We start from the raw sequence: 20,362 nt of genomic DNA, 5'->3' as shown, positions 1-20,362 counted from the left end.
TGTTAGTATATAGAAAACATGTTATGTTTTCAAAAGCTATTTGGAGAAACCAATTGTCTTGTAATGAAACCACTACAGTATTTGCATTTAATACTAGTACATATCTATGGTGTATTAATTCTAGTGCAATCAACAATAGAACCATATGGGCACAACATTTACATGTAATAATTCATAGAACCCCGACATACAGTCAACCTACTATTGTACGTATACCTCATGCTTGTACTAACACCACCTTTTTTGCACAGCAGTATCAATTACAATTAAATGTGACTTTCCCAAAATTACATCCCTGTGCTGGACGAAAATGGGAATGGTATGATACATTACTCAGCGGAGTAGGAACAAGTATTGGACTTGCTAATAGCTTTGATTTAGATAGCTTATCATACAAATTAAAAAATACTGGGAAAAATGCCGCATTAGCTACTAGCCTTGCTGCTAATTGGATCCCTACTGTAATAAGCCCATTAACCTCTAATCTTGCTTATCAAAAGACATTCTTTAAAGATATTTAATTGAACTATAGTATCTACTACTAATAATATTACTTATCTATTTACTTGGACAGAATGTTCTCTCCAATACTTATTTAGTTACATACAAATACAAAATCTACAACAAGAGTTACAATTAGGAAAAGTACGCTGGTCTGAATTTTTAATAATTTCCAAACAAGGCCATGCAGATATATGGGTAGAAAATCATAATCCCTTTTATTGTACCACCACATATTGTTATGGTATAATAACATATTATATACCCCAAAATACTACTATGTTATGTCCCTATCATGTGCTGCCAATTCCATATCCTTATTATTATTTGCAACCAGAATTTTATGATACCCACATTGACAATAGAAATATAACTATAAAATCAATGATTGTGCTGTAACTACAAAAGGATTAGTATGTACTTATTTACAACAACAGATGGAGCCATGTCTATTGCATTTTTCTGTTAATCATTGTATTTTTACCTTATTACCAGTAAGTGATTACACTGCCCTTTTTGAAGTACAGCCCCATACATTATGTATTGTGTCCAGTCAATCTGAAGTATTGTCATATATGCAAGTTGATTTTCCATTTGTTGGATGCATTTATAATATCTCTATCTTTCCCTGGCATAATTCTACTATTTATTTAACCCCAATCATTGACTATGAAAATATCACTTTTACCCCAATAAGCCTGCTCCAACCAAAGTTGGAAACCTATTTAAATCTAACTTCTATATTATATGAAAATAAAGCTTTAAATCTGACATTACAGAAAAGAGATCGACAACTAAGTGAATATAGACTACAAACCACTATAGTAAGTCATAAACTGCAGGCCTATTCCCATGCTATAGCGACAGATAGTAATCATAACTGGTGGGATTGGTTATTTACACACTCATCAGTGACATATAGATTCGTCCCACTGTTCATGATTGTATTCATTTTAATGACTACTATATGTAGTTGTTGCTGTTCCTTGTACTTCTATCAACGCATTAAGAATTTATATGATGCATTTACTTACAACTATTATGTGTACAATGAGTCTGCCCATGCCTAAGGCCGAATTGTAATGGAATAGAAGGAGTTAATTATGTTTACAAGTCATGGACAGACGCTATATCTTCATTTCCTTATCATTGGAAGCATTCCGAGCTCAGAATTTTCCCAATGCAAAAAAAAGTCTCTGAAGAGCCGGACCTGGGAACCTGGCCAGTTCCCTGATCCAATTTTTGGTAAACACCTCAAGGATGTTAGTTACATGATGAAGACGTGGACAGTGTCCTGACTTGACCCTTCTTTGTTTTAAAAAGTATAAAAGATTGTTTAGCAGAAGCCAAGCTGAGCTTCGGTGGTGACTTGGTCTGGACTTGCGAAAACCCGTGCTGCTTTACTGCCGGTGTTGAAGTTTGTGAGCGTGTCTAGGTATCCTTGTAAATAAACTCTTTTTCTTTCCTTGTAAATAAACTCTCTTTCTTTTCTCTATATATCTCGGCTGGTGTTTTTCTTCCCACGAATCTGCCTGAAAAGATTAGAAAATCCAAGCTTGGTACTGAGCAGTGCTCACACAGCATGCCCCTGGAGCAGTAGATAGAGCAGTGCCATCTGGTGAGATTGTGGTTCTCACAGAGGAGTAGCATGCTTCCGAGCAGTAGATGGAGCAGTGGCATCTGGTGAAATTGTAGTTGTCACAGAGGAGCAGTGTGCCCCCGGAGCAGTAGATGCAGTAGTGGCATCTGGCATCATGGAAGAGCAATGTGCCCCCGAAGTAGTAGATGGAGCAGTGGCAATTTGGTGAAATTGTGATTCTCACAGATGAGGAGCCTCCCTCTGGAGCAGTAGATGGAGCAGTAGCATCCGTGCAATCCGGGTTTTTCCACCAGAACAGCATCCCTCTGGAGCAGCTGGTGGAGCAGTAGGAGTGGTACCTGTTATTGTACAGGAAGAGTACATCCAGGTACTTATCCTTACACCGGATGCACATCTTTCCCTTGAAGAGTGGGTGTTGCGTGTGAACCTTAATGACCTGCATTAGCCTGCTAGATTTCCCAACTTGTCTTTCTGATCATAGATGACCCACACAGTCCCCATTCTTAGTTTATGAAACTGTCCCACATTTTATTTATTATTATTATTTTTTAATCTAACAGGTCTTAATGTCCTGGATTTACTGTCTTAGGTTTTCCCTTGGGTTTATCATACCCCTCCACTTTTTCCCTCCCTCTACACCCAACTCCATACCCCAGACCAATCCCCAGCCCACATCCCAGCCAAGCCCCAACCAAGCCCTAGTCTAACCAAAGCCTTGGCCTGAGGCCAAGTCCCAGCCTGTGGCAAGCCCTGCTCTAGCACTAGCCCCAACCACATAATTAGACATCATGCATTACTGAGCTGGCCTTAACCTCATTACCTTTTCAACCTGATGAGAATCATAGTTTACCAACCTGACCTTCCCACCAGTCCTCAACCTTTTATTTTAACTCACATGGCCTTAACCACTTGACTAGTATTAACATCTTGGCATTACCCAGGTGGAGTTAGCCACCTGGCTCTATTCAGGAACGCCTTTACTTACTCAGCCACTCAGAGTTTTCAGCAACTTGGCTTTTTGACTGGTCTTAACCTCACACTTTTGCCAACTTAGATTTACCTACCTTCCCTGGCCTTACCACTTAGTTTTATGCAGCCATGTTGACCAGTAGCAGCTGATGAAACTGTGGCTGTCACAGAGGAGCAGTGTTCCCCTGGAGCAGAAGATGGAGCAGTATCATCTGGTGAAATCATGGCTGTCACAGAGGAGCAGCGTTCCTCTGGAGCAGTAGATGGAGCTTAGCATCTGGTCAGATTGTGATTGTCAAAGAGGAGCAGCGTGCCCCTGGAGCAGTAGATGGAGCAGTATCATCTGGTGAAATCATGGTTGTTACAGAGGAGCAGGGTTCCTCTGGAGCAGTAGATGGAGCTTAGTATCTGTTGAAATTGTGGTTGTCACAGAGGAACAGCGTGCCTCCAGAGCAGTAGATGGAAGCAGTAGGCTCTGGTAAAATTTTGGTTGTCACAGAGGAGCAGCCTGCCTCTGGAGCAGTAGGTGGAGTAGTAGCATCGGGTACAAGCCTGGTTTTTCCAGGGAAGCAGCTGGTGGAGAGGTAGGAATGGTACCCATCATCGTTGTGCAGGAAAAGGGCATCCAGGTACTTGTCCTTACACCTGGCACACATCCCTCCCTCAAACAGAGGGTGCTGCATGTGAACCTTAATAACCTGCATTAGCCTGCTAGATTTCCCAATTTGTCTTTCTGACCATAGGTGACCCACATAGTCCCCATCCTTAGTTTACGATACTGTCCCAAGTTTTATTGTTGTTATTTTTTAGTCTAACAGGCTTTAAAGTCCTAGATTTATCTCCTTAGGTTTTGTCCCCGGGTTTATCATACTCCTCCACTTTTTCCCTTCCTCTACACCCAACTCCATACCCCAGACCAATCCCCAGACCAAATCCCAGCGAAGCCACAGCCAAGCCCTAGCCTAACCGAAGCCTCAGCCTCAGGCTGAGCCCCAGCCTGTCCCAAGCCAAGCCCTAGCCACAGCTCCAGCCCCAGCCACATTATTAGACATTCTGCATTACTCAGCTGGCCTTAACCTCATGAACTTTTTAACCCGGATGACAAAAATAGTTAACCAACCTGGCCTTCCCACCTGTCCTCCACCTTTTATTTTAACTCATATGGCCTTAATCTTGTGATGTAGTATTAATGTCTTGGCATTACCCAGGTGGTGTTAGTCACCTAGTTCTATTCATGAAGTCCTTTACTTTCTTGCCTAAGCCACTCAGAGTTTTCAGTAACTTGACTTTTTGACCCACTCTTAACCTCACACTTTTGCCAACTTAGATTTACCTACCTTTCCTGGCCTTACCACCTAATTTTATCCAGCCAGTGTTCACCTCCTCACCTTCCCTGTGCTGTCTCACCCACCTAGTATTTGCCTCCAGTCTTCATTTGAGTGACTTGGTGACTTGCCCTTAATCCTACTGGTTACAGCATGAATCTCTAGCCTCATGCACCTAGCACACCGAACTTACCTTATCCGTATGCCACCAAAGACCCATCCTTACCAATCAGAATCAACCAGCTTAACCAGTTGGCCTTCACAACTAGTCTCAAGCTTTAGTCTTCCTCAAGTGTCCCTGCCCTACTGGCCTCAACCTGGTGTCAGTCTGCCATGTCCCAGCCTTTGGCTTTCCTTTCCTGGTCTCCACCTGGTGGCCCTCCCATTGACTGTATTTAGCTGACCTTATCCAGGAGGTCTTCTTCATCTGACCTCATTAAACTTAGGGCCATACTCACGTGCCCTCTTCACATGCTTTGCCTTAGCCAGCAAGATGTCATCGCTGGCATAATACTTATTTGCTGTTTACCTCCTAGTTTTATCCAGCCTGTTTTCATCTCCTTCCCTTCCCTGCACTGTCTTACCCACACAGTATTTGCCTCCGGTCTTCATCTGACTGGATTGGTGACTTGCTCTTAACCCTACTGGATGTTTTCTCAGTTGATTTCACAGACTGGTGTTACTGAAATAGTTTTTCATTGAAGTGACTCTAGGCACCTGGTTTTAACAACCTAGTCGAACTCAGGGGCCTTTAGTAATATTATTGCCTTTATACTCTATTGAATACTCACGGTATTACAAAGTTGAATTTATCTATTTGGCCTTACTCACCCCCTGGCCCGTCTCGTCAATTCTTCATGAGTTTGCCAAAATGTCCTGGCTGAACCCAACTGGTCACAATTTCCTGGCATTGTCCACATGTTCTTACTCACCTGCTTGTAATTTGCTTGCCTAAATCTCCCGTCAAGACTCAGCTGATTTTACCCACTAAGATTGACCCACCTGCCCTATAAAATTCCTGCCATTGCTCCCCTTCCCTTACTCCCTGGCCTTGTCCACCTCATGTTATGGCTGTGGCCAGACCCCACTAGCCTTTCCCACCTGACCTAACCCTATGGGCCTTAAGCTCATTGCCTTAACAACCTGGATTAGCCAGCTAGTTTTACGGACTAGTCTGACTGATCATATGTGACCCACATGTCCTCAACCCTTGGTTTAGGAAACTGTTCTAGGTTTTATTTATTTATTATTTTTTAATCTAATAGGTCCTAATGACCTTGATTTGCTTCTCTAGGTTTTCTCCCCTTGTTTTATCATCCCCCTGCCCTTTTTCCCTCACTCCATCTCCAGTTCCATGCCCCAGTCCAAGCTCCAGCCCAAACCCCAGCCCCATCCCCAGCCCCAGCCCCAGCCCCAGCTCGAGACTCTGTCCAGCTTCAGTTTAGCCCCAGCCCCAGCCCGAGGCCAACACAGCCGCAGCTTAGCCCAAACCCTAGCTCGAGCCTGAGCCCCAGCCCAGCTCTAGCCCAGCCCTAATCCCAGCCCCAGCCCGAGCTCCAGCTCCTGCCCCAGCTCCAGCTCCAGCTCCAGCTCCAGCCCCAGCCCCAGCCCCAGCCCCAGCCCCACTCCCAGCCCCAGCCCCAGCCCCACTCCCAGCCCCAGCCCCAGCCCCACTCCCAGCCCCAGCCCAATAATTAGACATCTTGCATTACCGACCTGGCCTTAACCTCATGATCTACAAGTTGGATCACCAAGATAGTTTACCAACCTGGCCTTCCCACCTGTCCTCAGGCTTTCATTCTAACTCACATGGCCTTAACCTTCTGACCCAGTCTTTTTATTAATATGTTGGCATTACCCAGGAAGTTATCCACCTAGCTTTGTTCAGGAAGGCCTTAACTTACTATCCTAAGCCAACTAGAATTTTCAGTTACTTGGCTTTTTGACCCGGTCTTAACTTCAAGGTTTTGCCAAGTTAGATTTACCAACCTGCTTTGGCCTTGGTTATCCAGTATGAATCTCCTGGCCTCTGGCACTTTCCATATTCGGCTGACCTTACCCATGTGCCATTAATGACCCATCCTTACCAGCCTGAATCGCCCAGCTGATCATACCTCCCCAGCCTACCCACTCATTCTTCACAATTAGTCTGAAGCTTCTATTCTTCCTAAGTGTCACAGCCCTTTTGGCCTTAACCTGGTGTCATTCTGCTGTGTCCTGGCTGTTGGATTTCCTCTCCTTGTCTTTACCTTGTGGCCCTACTTGTGGCTGTATTTACCTGACTTTGCCCTGTAGGCCTTCTTCACCTGACTTCATTAAACTTAGGGCCACCTGCCCTCCTCACATGCTTGGCCTTAGCCCCCAAGTCATCCTTTCCTGGCCTCATATTTATCTGCTATTCGTTACTTAGTTTCATCCAGCGGGACTTCACCTGGTTACCTTCCCTGCCCTGTCTTACCCACCCCACCTAGTATTTGCCTCCAGTCTTCACTTGACTGGGTTGGCGTCTTGCCCTTCATCCTACCTGGTGTTTTCCTACTGATTTCACAGCCTGGGGTTACTGAAATAGTTTTTCACTGAGCTGGCTCTAGGCGCCTGGGTTTAATAACCTGGCCAAAGTTAACCAATCTCAGGAATTCAATTGCATTCATCACATTATGGTATCCTCATTGTATAGCCCTTCTTGTCCAGTCTTCAAGACTGCCTAAAAGTCCTGGCCATACCCGACTGGCATTAACTTTTAGCTATTGTCCATGTGTTTTTACTCACCTGCTTGTAATTTGCTGCCCTCAATCTCCCATGAAGAACCAACTGATTTTTTTTTTTTTGAGACAGAGTTTCACTTTTGTTACCCAGGCTGGAGTGCAATGGCGTGATCTCGGCTCACCACAACCTCTGCCTCCTTGGTTCAGGCAAATCTCCTGCCCCAGTCTCCTGAGTAGCTGGGATTACAGGCACGCGCCACCATGCCCAGCTAATTTTTTGTATTTTTAATAGAGACGGGGTTTCACCATGTTGACCAGGATGGTCTCGATCTCTGGACCTCGTGATCCACTTGCCTCAGCCTCCCAAAGTGCTGGGATTACAGGCGTGACCCACCGCGCCCGGCTAACCAACTGATTTGTACCTGCTAAGATTGACCCACCTGCCTTTTGAAGCTCCTGCCATTTCTCCCTTGCTCCCTGGCCTTGTCCATGTCATCTTACGGCCCTGGCCTGACCCCGTTAGACTTTCTCACCTGATCTAACCCTATGGGCCTTAACCTCATGGCCTTAACAACTTGGGTTAGGTAGCTAGATTTCCTGATGAGTCTGAGTGATCATATGTGACCCACATGTCTGAACCTTGATTTACCAAACTCTTCTGTTTTATTTATTATTAGTAGTATTTTCTAATGTAACAGGACTTAAAGACCTGGATTTACCTCCCTAGGTTTTATCCCGTTTAATCATCCCCATGCCATTTTTCACTCGCTCTGCCCCCACCTCCATGACCCAGCTCCAGCCCGTTTGATCCTCAGCCCAGCACCAGCTTAGCTCAAGCTCTAGCGCCAGCCTGAGCTCCACTGCAGCAATAACCTCAGTCCCAGCCCCAGCCCAAGTCCCCGCTGAAGACCCAGCCACAGCTCCAGCCCGCATTTAGATATCTTGCATTTCCAAGATGGCTTTAACCTTATTACCTTTTCAGCTTGGATGACCAATGTAGCTTACAAACCTGGCCTTCCCATCTATCCTCAAACTATTATAACTCACATAGCCTTAACTCCTGACCTAGTCTGTTTACTATTAACATCTTGGCATTATTCAGGTGGAGTCAACCACCTAGCTCTATTCAGGAAGAACTTAGCTTACTGGATTAAACCACCAAGAGTTTTCCATCACTATGGCTTTTTGTTTTTTTACCCGGTGTTAACCTCTCAGTTTTGCCAAGATTTACCCAACTGCTTTGGCCTTACCTGTCTAGTATGAATCTCCTGGCCTCATGCCCGTAGCACACCCATGTGACCTTACTTGTGTGCCTTTAATGACCCATCCTTACCAACCCAAATTGCCCAGCTGATCATACCTCCCTGGCTTATCCAGTTGGCTTTCAGAATTATTCTCAAGTTTCCAGTCTACCTCAAGTGTCACAACCCTTGTGGCCTTAACCTGGTGTCATTGTGCTCTGTCCTGGCCTTTAGCTTTCCTTTGCTAGTTTTTACCTGGTCACTTTCCCATTGGTTGTATTTACCTGATGTCACTCAGCAGGCCTTCTTCACCTGACCTCATTAAACTTAGGCTCATACTCACCTGCCCTTTTCTCATGCTTGGCATTCGCCAGCAAGATGAAATCTGCAGGCCTCATACTTATCTGCTGTTTACCAGCTATTTTTATTCTGCTGGCATTTACCTTCCTTGTGGGCCCTCCTTACTGTATCTTGCCCACCTAAGATTACAGTTGGGTCATCCTTTGGCTGGCTTGCAGAATTGCACTTAATGTGACTGCATGTTTTTCTCAGTGATTTCCCAGCCTAGGAATAGTCTTTTATGCAGGTGGATCTAAACACTTGGTTTGAACAAGCTTATTTCACTCTACAGAACTTTCTAAGCTCATTGGCTACATAAGCATATCTCCCCTTCCTGGTATTAGGAACCTGGCATTTATCTGTCTGGCTTTATCAACCTCCTGGCCACTCTCATGAAGTCTTAAATTTTCTGGTCTAAGTCTTTCCCTTACCCAGCTGGCTATTAGTTCACGCTCAGCATTATCCACCTGTTCCTGCCTACCTGGCTTCAATTTGCTTGCCTGGATTTCTGATCAAGACCCACGTGGTCTTTTCTGTGAGGCATTACTCTGCTGCCATTCATACCCAGTCTTACCCATTTTAGGGCCTTGGACATACCCCTTTCTTCTTCCCCACCTTGCCTAATCTATATGGGCTTCAATCTCATGGCCCTAAAAACCTGGATTAGCCACCTAGCCTTCCTAGTCTTACCAACCATACATGACCACATGGCCTTCACACTGGGTTAATCCGATTGTCCTTGGTCTTCTGGTTTCATCTACTGGGCCTTAAACCACTGGATGTACCTCCCTAGGTTTACTTCTCTGGATGTATTTCCCTGCTTTTATTCCCCAGATTAACCATTGCTCCCCCACCCTGGGGCTTAGAGACCCTGCAAAAGCCACCTGGACATACTCACCTGGCCTTAACATTGTGTCCAAACCCACCTAGGTGACCAATATAGCTTACTAACCTGGCATTGCCACCTGACCTTATTTTTTCATACTACATCACATGGCCTTATCTGCCTGACCTAACCTGCCTAGCTTTAAAATCAGCATTACACAGTTTCTGTTAGTTCTGTTGAGGAGTGTTACCTTACTGGTGTCACACACCTGGCCTTTTCAATTGTTGGGCTTCCTGATCTGGTCTTTTTTTTTTTTTTTTTTTTGAGACGGAGTTTCGCTCTTGTTACCCAGGCTGGAGTGCAATGGCGCGATCTCGGCTCACCGCAACCTCCGCCTCCTGGGTTCAGGCAATTCTCCTGCCTCAGCCTCCTGAGAAGCTGGGATTACAGGCACATGCCACCATGCCCAGCTAATTTTTTGTATTTTTAGTAGAGACGGGGTTTCACCATGTTGACCAGGATGGTCTCGATCTGTTGACCTCGTGATCCACCCGCCTCGGCCTCCCAAAGTGCTGGGATTACAGGCTTGAGCCACCGCGCCCGGCCTTGATCTGGTCTTAATCTCAGTGTCTAGTCAAATCAGATTCCCCCAGTTGCCTTAATTGCCTTAGGAACCTTCTGGCCTTACTCATTTAGTATCAATGCTCTGAACTTACACACCTGGCTTACCTACCTGCCTTATCCTCATGTCCTTACCAGGCTTTTCACTCTTTTTTTCTCTTTCCTTGCCTTCTCTTATTTCATTGAGTTGATCTTCAATCTCTGATATCCTTTCTTCTGCTTGATTTGGCTACTGAAACATGTATGCTTTGGGAAGTTCTCGTGCTGTGTTTTTCAGCTCTCTCAAGTCATTTATGTTCTTCTCTAGGCTGGTTATTGTAGTTAGCCTTTCATCTGACATTTTTTTCAAGGTCCTTAGTTTGTTTGCATTGGGTTAGAACATGTTCTTTTAGCTCAGAGAAGTTTGTTATTACCCACCTTCTGAAGTCTGCTTCTGTCACTTTCAGACTCATTCTCCATTCAGCTTTGATTCCTTCTGGTGAGGAGTTGTGATACCTTGGAGGAGGAGAGGTGTTCTGGTTTTTGGTGTTTTCATCCTTTTTGCACTGGTTTCTTTCCATCTTCATAGATTTATCTACCTATGATCTTTGCAGTTGGTAACTTTTGCATGGGGTCTCTGAGTGGGCGTGTTTCTTGTTGATGTTGAAAGTATTTGTTTTTTATTTTTCCTTCTAACAGTCAGGGCCCTCTGCTGCAGGACTGCTGCAGGTCCACTCCAGACCCTGCTCGCCTGGGAATCACCTGAGGGGGCTGCAGAACAGTAAGGGTTGCTGCTGGTTTCTTCTTCTGTTATCTTCATCCCAGAAGGGTACCTGCCAGATGTCAGCCAGAGCTCTCCTTTTTAAGGTACCTCTGGATATTCGGGGGTTGTGGAGCTGCTTGAGTAGACAGTCTGTCCCTTATCAGAGCTCAAGTGCTGTGTTAGGTGTTCTGTTATTCCTTTCAGCGCTGCTGGGTAAGTACATTTATGTCTGCTGCAGTGGAACTCATAACTGCCTCTTTTCTCTGGTGCTCTGCCCTGGGAAGGTTGGGCTTTATTTATAAGTTCCTGATGTGCTGCTGTCTTTTTTTAAGAGATGCCCTGACCAGCAAGGAAGCAGTCTAGTCACAGTCTGCCAGCAGAGGCATTGCTGAAATGCTGAGGGCTCTGCCCAGCTACTGTGTAAACTTCCTTGAGGTTTTGTTTACAGAGGTACAGTTAGAACTGCCTCAGTAACGGTGGTCTTCCTCAATAATCTGCCAGTTTCTTTATTCAGTCTATCATTGATGGACATTTGGGTTGGTTCCAAGTCTGCTACTGTGTACAGTTCCACAATAAATTTATGTGTAAATGCGTCTTTATAATAGAAGTTTTTTTTTTTTTTTTTTTTTTTTTGAGACGGAGTTTTGCTCTTGTTACCCAGGCTGGAGTGCAATGGCGCAATCTTGGCTCACTGCAACGTCCGCCTCCTGGGTTCAGGCAATTCTCCTGCCTCCGCCTCCCGAGTAGCTGGGATTACAGGCACACGCCACCATGCCCAGCTAATTTTTTTAAAAAATATTTTTAGAGACGGGGTTTCACCATGTTGACCAGGATGGTCTCGATCTCTTGACCTCGTGATCCGCCCGCCTCGGCCTCCCAAAGTGCTGGGATTACAGGCTTGAGCCACCGCGCCCGGCCTATAATAGAAGTATTTATGATCCTTTGGGTATACACCCAGTAATGGGATGGCTGGGTCAAATGGTATTTCTACTTGTAGATCCTTGAGGCATCAATACACTGTCTTCCACAATGGTTGAACTAATTTACACTCACACCAACTGTGTGTAAAAGTGTTCCTATTTTTCCACATCTTCTCCAGCATCTGTTGCCTACTGATTTTTTAATGACTGCCAATCTAAGTGGCATGAGATTGTATATGAATGTGGATTTGATTTGTATTTCTCTAATGACTAGTGATGATGAGTTTTTTTTCATACGTTTGTTTGCTGAAGAAATATCTTCTTTTTAGAATTGTGTGTTCCTATCTGTCACCTAGTTTTTGATAGGGTTTTGTTTTGTTTTGTTTCGTTTTTGTAAATTTGTTTAACTTCTTTGTAGATTCTGGCTATTAGCCATTTGTCAGATGGAAAGATTCCAAAAAATTTTTCTACTCTGTTGGTTGCTGGTTCACTCTAATGATAGCTTTTTTCACTGTGCATGTGCTGTTTAATTTAATTAGATCCCGTTTGTTTATTTTGGGGTTTGTTGCCATTTGTTTTTTTGTGGTTTGGTCATGAATTCCTTGCCCATGCCTATGTCATAAATGGTTTCTTTCAGGGTTTTTATGGTCTTAGGTCTTAGGTTTGAATCTTTAATAAATCTGGAGTTAATTTTTATATTAGGTGTAAGGAAGGGAGGCAATTTCAGCTTTCTGCATATGGCTAGCTAGTTTTCACAACACCATTTTAGGAAAAGAGGAAATCTTTTCACCATTGCTGGCTTTTATTAGGTATGTCAAAGCTCAGATGGTTGTAGATTTTTATGTTTTCTATGTGAATTAAAAGGAAGGTGATCAGATAAGAGTCAGGAAGTAGTGTAAAGTTTTGAAATTTCCATAAGAGGTGAAAAACTTAGTTTGTAGGAATAAAATATGAATTGACTAAAGAAATATATACAATCAGTAGGCAGCACTAACAGAACAGCTGGGTTTTGTTTTTTATAACTTTAAAATGGCCAGTATAATTTCCTGTGTTTTTCTTCATGTACACAAAGTTACCTTGGCACAGGAGTAGAATAAGTGGCTTCTAAGAATTGGGATTTTTCCATGTGAGATGGAATGAAGGCAGGAGAAGTGAGCTAAAACCACAATTTTTTATGTAGAAAGTATGGTTAAAATGAATACAAGTTAGGCAAGGGAGGAGGTTAGGAGAAAAAGCTCTGGGAGCACTTTGGGCCAAACAACAAATCAGATGTCAGAAATCAAAGATCAATCACTCCAGCAGAAGTTTAAAGGAACTCCTTTCATATGGCAGAAAACTTGAATAGGGCAGGAATAACTCCCAGGTTAAATGTCCCCTTCTGCCGTATCTAGGCGGATTCCATTTCTGGATCCCCTCGCCTGACAGTGTGAGAGCTCACTGTCTCTCTCTCCCTATTTTTTTCTCCTTTCTCTCTCTTTCTCTCTGCCTAAATAAATTACTTTCTGTAAAACTCTTTGGGGTCTGATATTTAGTTAAAGGAGTTCACTGCACCTGATGGTGTCCTCTCCCCCATTCTTGGGTGAGTGAGTGATCAAGGGTGTGGAAGAACACATCCTTTTGGGGAACGACCTGAGCCTGTCGTCTGCAATTTGGTCACAATATGGCTGAACAGATAGGCAAAGAGTTGGTCATAAGACTGTGCCATTGCATACTAAGGGGTTAGGATATGAGTGTAAGCTCCAGAGCAGTAAGAGTTGGCACAAATCACAGAAGTCTGGAGTCATTCAGGTATCTCTTGGAGAGCGATCATTTCCCTAATCGAAAGTACCATGAGAAAAAGTTGAAAGGCAAGAAATGTCACCTTCTCTGGTTTTCTATTACCCAATCCCCCTCCTTTTTTTCAGTTCTTCCTCATTATCCTCTTACCCTCCCCTATACCAAATGTAACTTATTCCAAAACTTTCATGCAGCTTTATTAATGTGTCTTCCATACCTAATAAATTTTCAGCATACTGTATGTGCAATAAATGTTTGTTAAATAAATAAAATATATAACATATAATTTTATACGAAGGAATCTTAAAATGTTAGAGAAATAAATTTTCTTTAAAAATATAAATTTTAGACATGAAGTATATGCAAATATACATAATAATGTAATCACATCAATCAATAAAGAAAATCTTCACAAGAAGTAGAGGGAAGGTGGGAAAGAAGAGGGATGCTGGGAATGAAAGAAGATGGAAGGTGAGGAAAGTGGAAAAAGAAGAAGAGGGAAGATGGGGATAGAAAAAGAGGGACAGTGGGGAAAGAGGAAAGAAGAAGAGGGATGGTGGGAGAAGAAGAAGAGGGAAGTTTGGGGAAGAAGAAGAGGGAAGGTGAGGCAAGAAGAAGAGAAGGTGGGAAATGGAAAAGAAGAAGAGAGAAGGTGGGGAAAAGAACAGGGGAGGTGGAAAAAAGTGGCAAGAAGATGGAGAAAGAAAAAGGGAACTTGGGGAAAGAAGAAAAGTGTAGGTGGGAGAAGAAGAAGAGGGAAGGTGGGAGAAGTTGAAGAAAGAAGGTGGGGGAAAAAGAAGGAAGGTGGAGAAAGTGAAAAGGTGAGGAAATAATGGGGGAACACCAGGTACAGTGGCTCACACCTGTAATTCCAGCATTTTGTGAGGCCAAGGCAGGTGGATTGCCTGCGGTCAGGAGTTTGAGACCAGCCTGGCCAGCGTGGTGAAAACCCATCTGTACTAAAAATACAATTTTTGTAGTTTGAAAAAATACAAAAATTAGTCCGGCATGGTGGCAGGCATTACTAAAATACAATTTTTGTAGTTTGAAAAAATACAAAAATTAGTCCGGCATGGTGGCAGGCACCTGTAATCTCAGCTGCTCTGGAAACATAGCCAGGAGAATTGCTTGAACCTGAGAAGCGGAGGTTGCAGGTTTCAGTGAGCAAAGATTGTAGCATTGCACTAAAAAAAGAAGGTGGGGAAAGAAGAAGAGGGAAGGTGCTAGAAGAAGAAAAAGAAATGCAACACCCATTCATGATTAAAAAAAAATACTCAAAACTAAGAATAGAAGGGTGTTTACCCAACTCGATGGAAAAAATCTGCAGATTCTTAATGGTGAGAAACTAGATGCTTTCCCTCTAAGATCAGGAACAAGGAAAGGATGTCCTCTCTCACTACTCCTATGTGACATTATAGTAAACCTCCTACCTAATGTAAGACAAGAAAGGAAAATAAAAGATATTCATAGTAGAAAGAAAGAAATCTGTCTTTGTAGATGATACGATTTTTATGTAAAAAATACCTAAGAATAAACAAAAACCTCCTGTAATCAATAAGCAATTTTAGCAAGTCTACAGGGTAAAAGGTCAATTTCTTTCTTAACACCAGCAAAGAACAATTGGAATTTGAAATTAAAAACACAATACCATTTGTATTAGCCTCAAAAAATAATAAAAAATAAATATTTAGGCATAAATCTAACAAAATATGTACAGGCTCTATGAAGTAAACTAGCAAACCTCTGATAAAAAAATTAAAACCTCAATAAATTGAGAAATATTCCATATTCCCAGAAAATGTCAGTATTGTTCCAATGTCAAGTCTTCCCAACTTTATTTGTAGATTCAATGAGATCTCAACCAAAATTGGAGGACGTCATTTTTTGGATGTCAATAACTTACTTCTGAATTTTATATGAAAAAGTAAAAGACCTGGAATAATCCATAGAACATTCAATAATGAAGTTGGAGGATTGATATTACCAGACTTCAAGACTTACAACAAAGCTACAGTAAACAAGACAGATGGCACTGGCAAAAGAATAGACAAATAGACCAATGGAATAGAATGGAGATCCCCAAAATAGATCTATGTAAAATACAGACAACTGATATTTGACAAAGGAGGAAAGGCAATTTAATGGAGAAAATAGTCTTCAATATGTGGTGCTAGAACAATTGGAAAATACACATACAAAAAATGACACACGCCTTATATATTCTTAAATTATAAATGTAAAATGTAAAACTATAGAACATCTGTTGGATAACCTGAGACTGTAGGTGACTTTGAGTTTGGTGATGATACAACACCAAAAGCATAATCCTTGGGGAGTGGGTAAACTTAGCAAGTTGGAATTGATTACAATGAGAAGCTTCTGCTCTGCAAAAGGCACTGTTAAGATTAAAAAAACAAGGCACAGACTAGGAGAAAATATTTGCAGAATACCTATTTGATAAAGGACCGTTACCTAAAATACGCAAGGAAGTCTTCTAAAGGAAATTTAAATTTAAAAAATTCAGAATTGGGTGAAAGATCTGAACAGATACCTCACCAAAGAAGATACACAGATGGTTAATAAATATATGAAAAGATGTTCAACATCATATCCTATTAGGGAATTACAAATTAAAGGAACAATCAGATACTACCACACACATATTAGAATGGCAAAAATCTGAAGCTCAGACACCATCAACTGCTGACAAGGATGTAGGAACTCACATTTATTACTGGTGGGAATGCAACATGGTAAAACCACTTTAGAAGACAGTTAAGCAGTTTCTCACATAGCTAAACATAGATTGACCATACCATCCAGCAATCGTGCTGCTAGATATTAACCCAAATCAGTGAAAATATATGCCCACAAAAAAACTGCACATGAATGTTTATAGCAACTTTAGTCATAATTCCCACAACTTCAAAGCAACCAAGATGCCCTCTAGTAGATAAATGGGTATACTGTGGTACATTCATACAATTGAGTATTGTTCAGTGATTAAATGAATTGAGCAATCAAGCCCTGATAAGACATGGAGGAATGTTAAATGCAGATTGCTAAGTGAAAGAAACCAGTCTGAAAAGGCTATATACTATGTTCCAGCAATATGATATTTTGAAAGAGGTAAAACTATAGAAACAGTAAAAGAAAATCAATGGATGTCATGGGTGAGGTTGGGAAGGGGCAAAGAAGGATTAATACATAGAACAGAGGGAGTAATTTTAGGCAGAGAAACTGTATGATACTGTAATGGCTGATACGTGGCAGTAGGCATTTGTGAAACTCCATGGAACTGTACAACAGAGTACACTTTAATGTAAACTGTGGACTTTAGTTAATGATAATGTTTCAATATTAGTTCATCAAATGTAATAAACATGGTAATAATAGGGGAACTGTTGAGAAGTGGGAAGTTGGAGGAGGATGATATGAGCATATAAAACTCTGTGTATCTGCTCAATGTATCTGTACAGCTAAAACTGTGCCAAAAAATAAAGGAGTGTATGTGTATTCACATATTTCCAAATTTGACTCAAGAAAAAGTAACGGAATTTGTCAACTTCTAGAAAAAATATTTAAAAGCTGTTAATCACAGAAGAGCACACAATCAAGATAGTTTTTTAGGCAATTGCTTTTAGGGTTTTGGTATAGACTGAAAATTTGTGTGCACCTCAAAATTCATATGTTGATGTCCTGTCAATTTTATATGAAGTGGTAGGCCCTTTGGGAGATAATTAGGTCATGAAGGTAAATACCTCATGAATGAGATTAGTGCCCATATAGAGACCTTAGAGTGCTCCCTTGTCTTTTTTTTTTTTATTTGGCAACAAGGTCTCATTCTGTCACTTGGGCTGGAGTGCAGTGGCATAATTTTGGCTCACTGTAACCTCAACCTCAAGGACTTAGGTGATTTTTTCGCTTTAGCCTCCTGACTAACTGGGACTACAGATGTGGGCCACCATGCGCAGGTAATTTTTTTGAGTTTTTTTCCGTAGAGATTAGATTTTGCCTGTTGCCCAGCCTGGTCTTGAACTCTTGGGTTCAAGCAATACACTTGCCTTGGCCTCCCAAAGTGCTAGTAATAGAGGCATGAGCCACTGTGCTTAGATCCCTCATCTCTTTTGCTATGTGATGATGAATGAGAAGATGAGGTCTATGAGTCATGAAGTGACCCCTCACGCAACACCAAATCTACCTTCATCTTAGACGTCTCAAACTCCAGAATTATGGAAATAAATTTTTGTTGTTTATATGACACCCAGTCTATGGTATTGTGTTATAGCATCCCAGACTAAGACAAGCTTTCAAGGAACAGACATTTCCTATGCTATACAATCTCTACAGAGCATAGGAACTGATGGAATGTTTCCCAGCTAAGTCAGGTCTTCAAAAAACAAAAGGTCTCTGTAGTTTAACTGTGATTACCTTTGTCATTATGCTTTTGTTTCTCCATATTTACTCTTGCCAAAGATACTGTTTACAGAAGTAACTATTTTCAGGGAAGCTTCATGGGATCTATAACGAGAAGGAGGCAAAACTAAGGTGTGCAATCAAGTGGTAGATCCATGGCAGGGCCACTGAAACTAATAGTCTAGCTAGAGCCGCAGCCTTTTCGAAGCCCGACATGAGCCAGGGCTTGGAACATGTTCTGTAGGCCCTCCAGGACTTCAATGAACAACAGAAAGTTGCTGAATATCAACTGCAGCTGTTCAGTACCGAGACGCCCAGCAGATTGCATCAACAGGTGCCACTGCTTCCTAATGATGTGCGTATCTCTCACATAGCTGGTCTCTAGAAGTTGTTTTAAATACAGTCATTAAATTAAAAATCCTCATTAAGCAGGCAGGATTCTCAAGGGGTGAAGATAAGCCTCAATTAAGAAATTTGGATTTTGTATGAAAATATCTCTGTATACTTGCCCTGCCGTGGGTCTTTATCTGTTGTATTTCCCTCATGAGCAAAATTCCCAGAAGGATCCAGAGTGTACCAAACACCACATAGTCCAAGCCTAAAAAAGACCATTCTTCTGAATTCCTTGACCTTCATAGGCAGGGAAACCAAAGAACTGGCAAGACTACTAGATTTTAAGCCCCATCCACATGCTTGTACTGCAGTGTATCCATAACAGTAGGGGCTTGTGCTGGACAGGATCTGTAGGAGGGGACATTGGTATCAGCAATACAGAGAAAACGCACTTTCAGGAAGGGGACAGGGAGGTGATGACTGGAAGAGCAAGTTCCTGGATCTCCTCTGACCTGGGCTTCTTAATGTGCTGGGGTAGTTTTCCCCAACTTTTTGGCACCAGGGCACTGGTTTCATGGAAGACAAGGGGCGAGTGGTTTCGGGATGAAATTCTTCCACCTCAGATTATTAAGCAGTAGTTAGCGTCTCATAGGGAGCATGCAACCTAGAGTCTTCGTGTGTACAGTTCATAGGAGGGTTCTTGCTCCTTTGAGAATCTAACGTGACAGCTGTTCTGACAGGCAGAGCTCAGTCAGAAATCTCCATCTCCCCCTGCTCACCTGGCGTGTTCATCTGCAGTTGAGGGCCCCTGTCCTGGGGCATGGATGCAGCAGTCTTCAGCTGCATTTTTCCTTCCTGGCAGACTTTCATAGGTGCCAAGCTATGTCAGTAGGGCTCAATCTCATGTCTCTCTGAAGTGCCAGAACACTAGGGACAAAAAAAAAAAAAAAAAAAAAAACAAAACCCATCAGAGTTTGATTAGTGGTCACAACCAGGGTCCAGGATACCTAAAACACAGCAGGGACATCTGTCCCTTCAGAGACTTGTTCAAAATTGAAAAAGCTCAAGTTTATTGTAAGGCACTTGCCAGTGGCATCTGTTTCTAGGAATCATTGGAACCACTGCCCTTGGGAAGAGGGGTAGCCAGAAGAGTTTTGGAGAGGAAATTTGAACCATAAAATAGCATAATTACAAAGCAATTTTTGGGAAAAAGAGGAGATAATGGATTAGCTAGAGGGTCCTGGAGCTCGGAACTAAAGGCAGGGTGGGAGGGATGGACTTACGGTGAGATAATAAACTGCAGTCTCTTGGGAATAGAACCCAAATGGCCTTACACATGCTGAGACCACCTAGGTGCCCCCTTATGTTCTCTGCAACTCCTTAACCTTCCCTGTGTCCCTGAACTCATCTCTATTTTAATTTACATTTCCTGCAGTAGAATTCATTAGTTTTACACTTGCAAAATAGTCAAAACAGTTCTCTGTGGGGTCATCATGACTGCCTTTGAACAGAGTTCACCTGCCTCACCAGGGACAATGTAGCTGTATTCAGTGAGGGCTACAGAGATTTACTTACCAAGCTGCACCTCACTCATGCTGGCTATCTCCAGCAGAGCAGTACATTTTTGTTCCTACACCCAGGTTGGCACTTTAAAGTTGGATTATGGACCACCCCAACCCCATAACACTTCCCCTGATTGAACTCAAATGCCCAAATTCATATCAGATGACATATTAGATGTCACAATTTGGCAACCCTGCCAGAAACTAAGAGACTTATAGATACTTATGGAATGTTAACTTCACGCTGCTAAGCATCAATCCCTTGCATGTTGATTATGCTCTTTATCCCCAGTAAAGTGGTGGAGCCAGGATTTGTATTCAGACGTTCTTACATGTAAATATTACACCACACTGCCTAGTGTCCTGCTCACTGCCCACGGGGTGGCTTTACCTCTTCAGACATTTGAATCTGCTGTGAGCTTTTCTTCCTTACCTCTTTTTGATTTGCAATGGGAATGCTCCAAAGAGGAATTACTATTGTCCAGG

The 20,362-nt window shown here is 42.5% G+C and overlaps 1 protein-coding gene across 5 annotated transcripts in view; it reads right to left on the bottom strand.

The window, feature by feature from the left end:
- IQCB1 (IQ motif containing B1) overlaps positions 1–20,362 on the bottom strand; it is a 111,059-nt gene that overhangs the window by 5,565 nt on the left and 85,132 nt on the right. For 2 of the 5 annotated variants that reach the window (XM_017965189.4, XM_078351998.1), the window contains one exon: positions 16,281–19,241. In XM_017965189.4, the coding sequence (XP_017820678.2) occupies positions 19,216–19,241 (26 nt within the window). In that variant the 3' untranslated portion in view covers positions 16,281–19,215. Of the gene's footprint in view, positions 1–16,280; positions 19,242–20,362 lie in introns of those variants that run through there. The other 3 variants (XR_001907436.5, XR_001907437.4, XR_013527599.1) reach the window with 3 other exon arrangements.

This window comes from Callithrix jacchus, chromosome 15 (genome assembly GCF_049354715.1).
Source record: "Callithrix jacchus isolate 240 chromosome 15, calJac240_pri, whole genome shotgun sequence".
Classification (NCBI taxonomy): Eukaryota; Metazoa; Chordata; class Mammalia; order Primates; family Cebidae; genus Callithrix; species Callithrix jacchus.
This window is presented reverse-complemented; position numbering and strand designations above follow the sequence as displayed.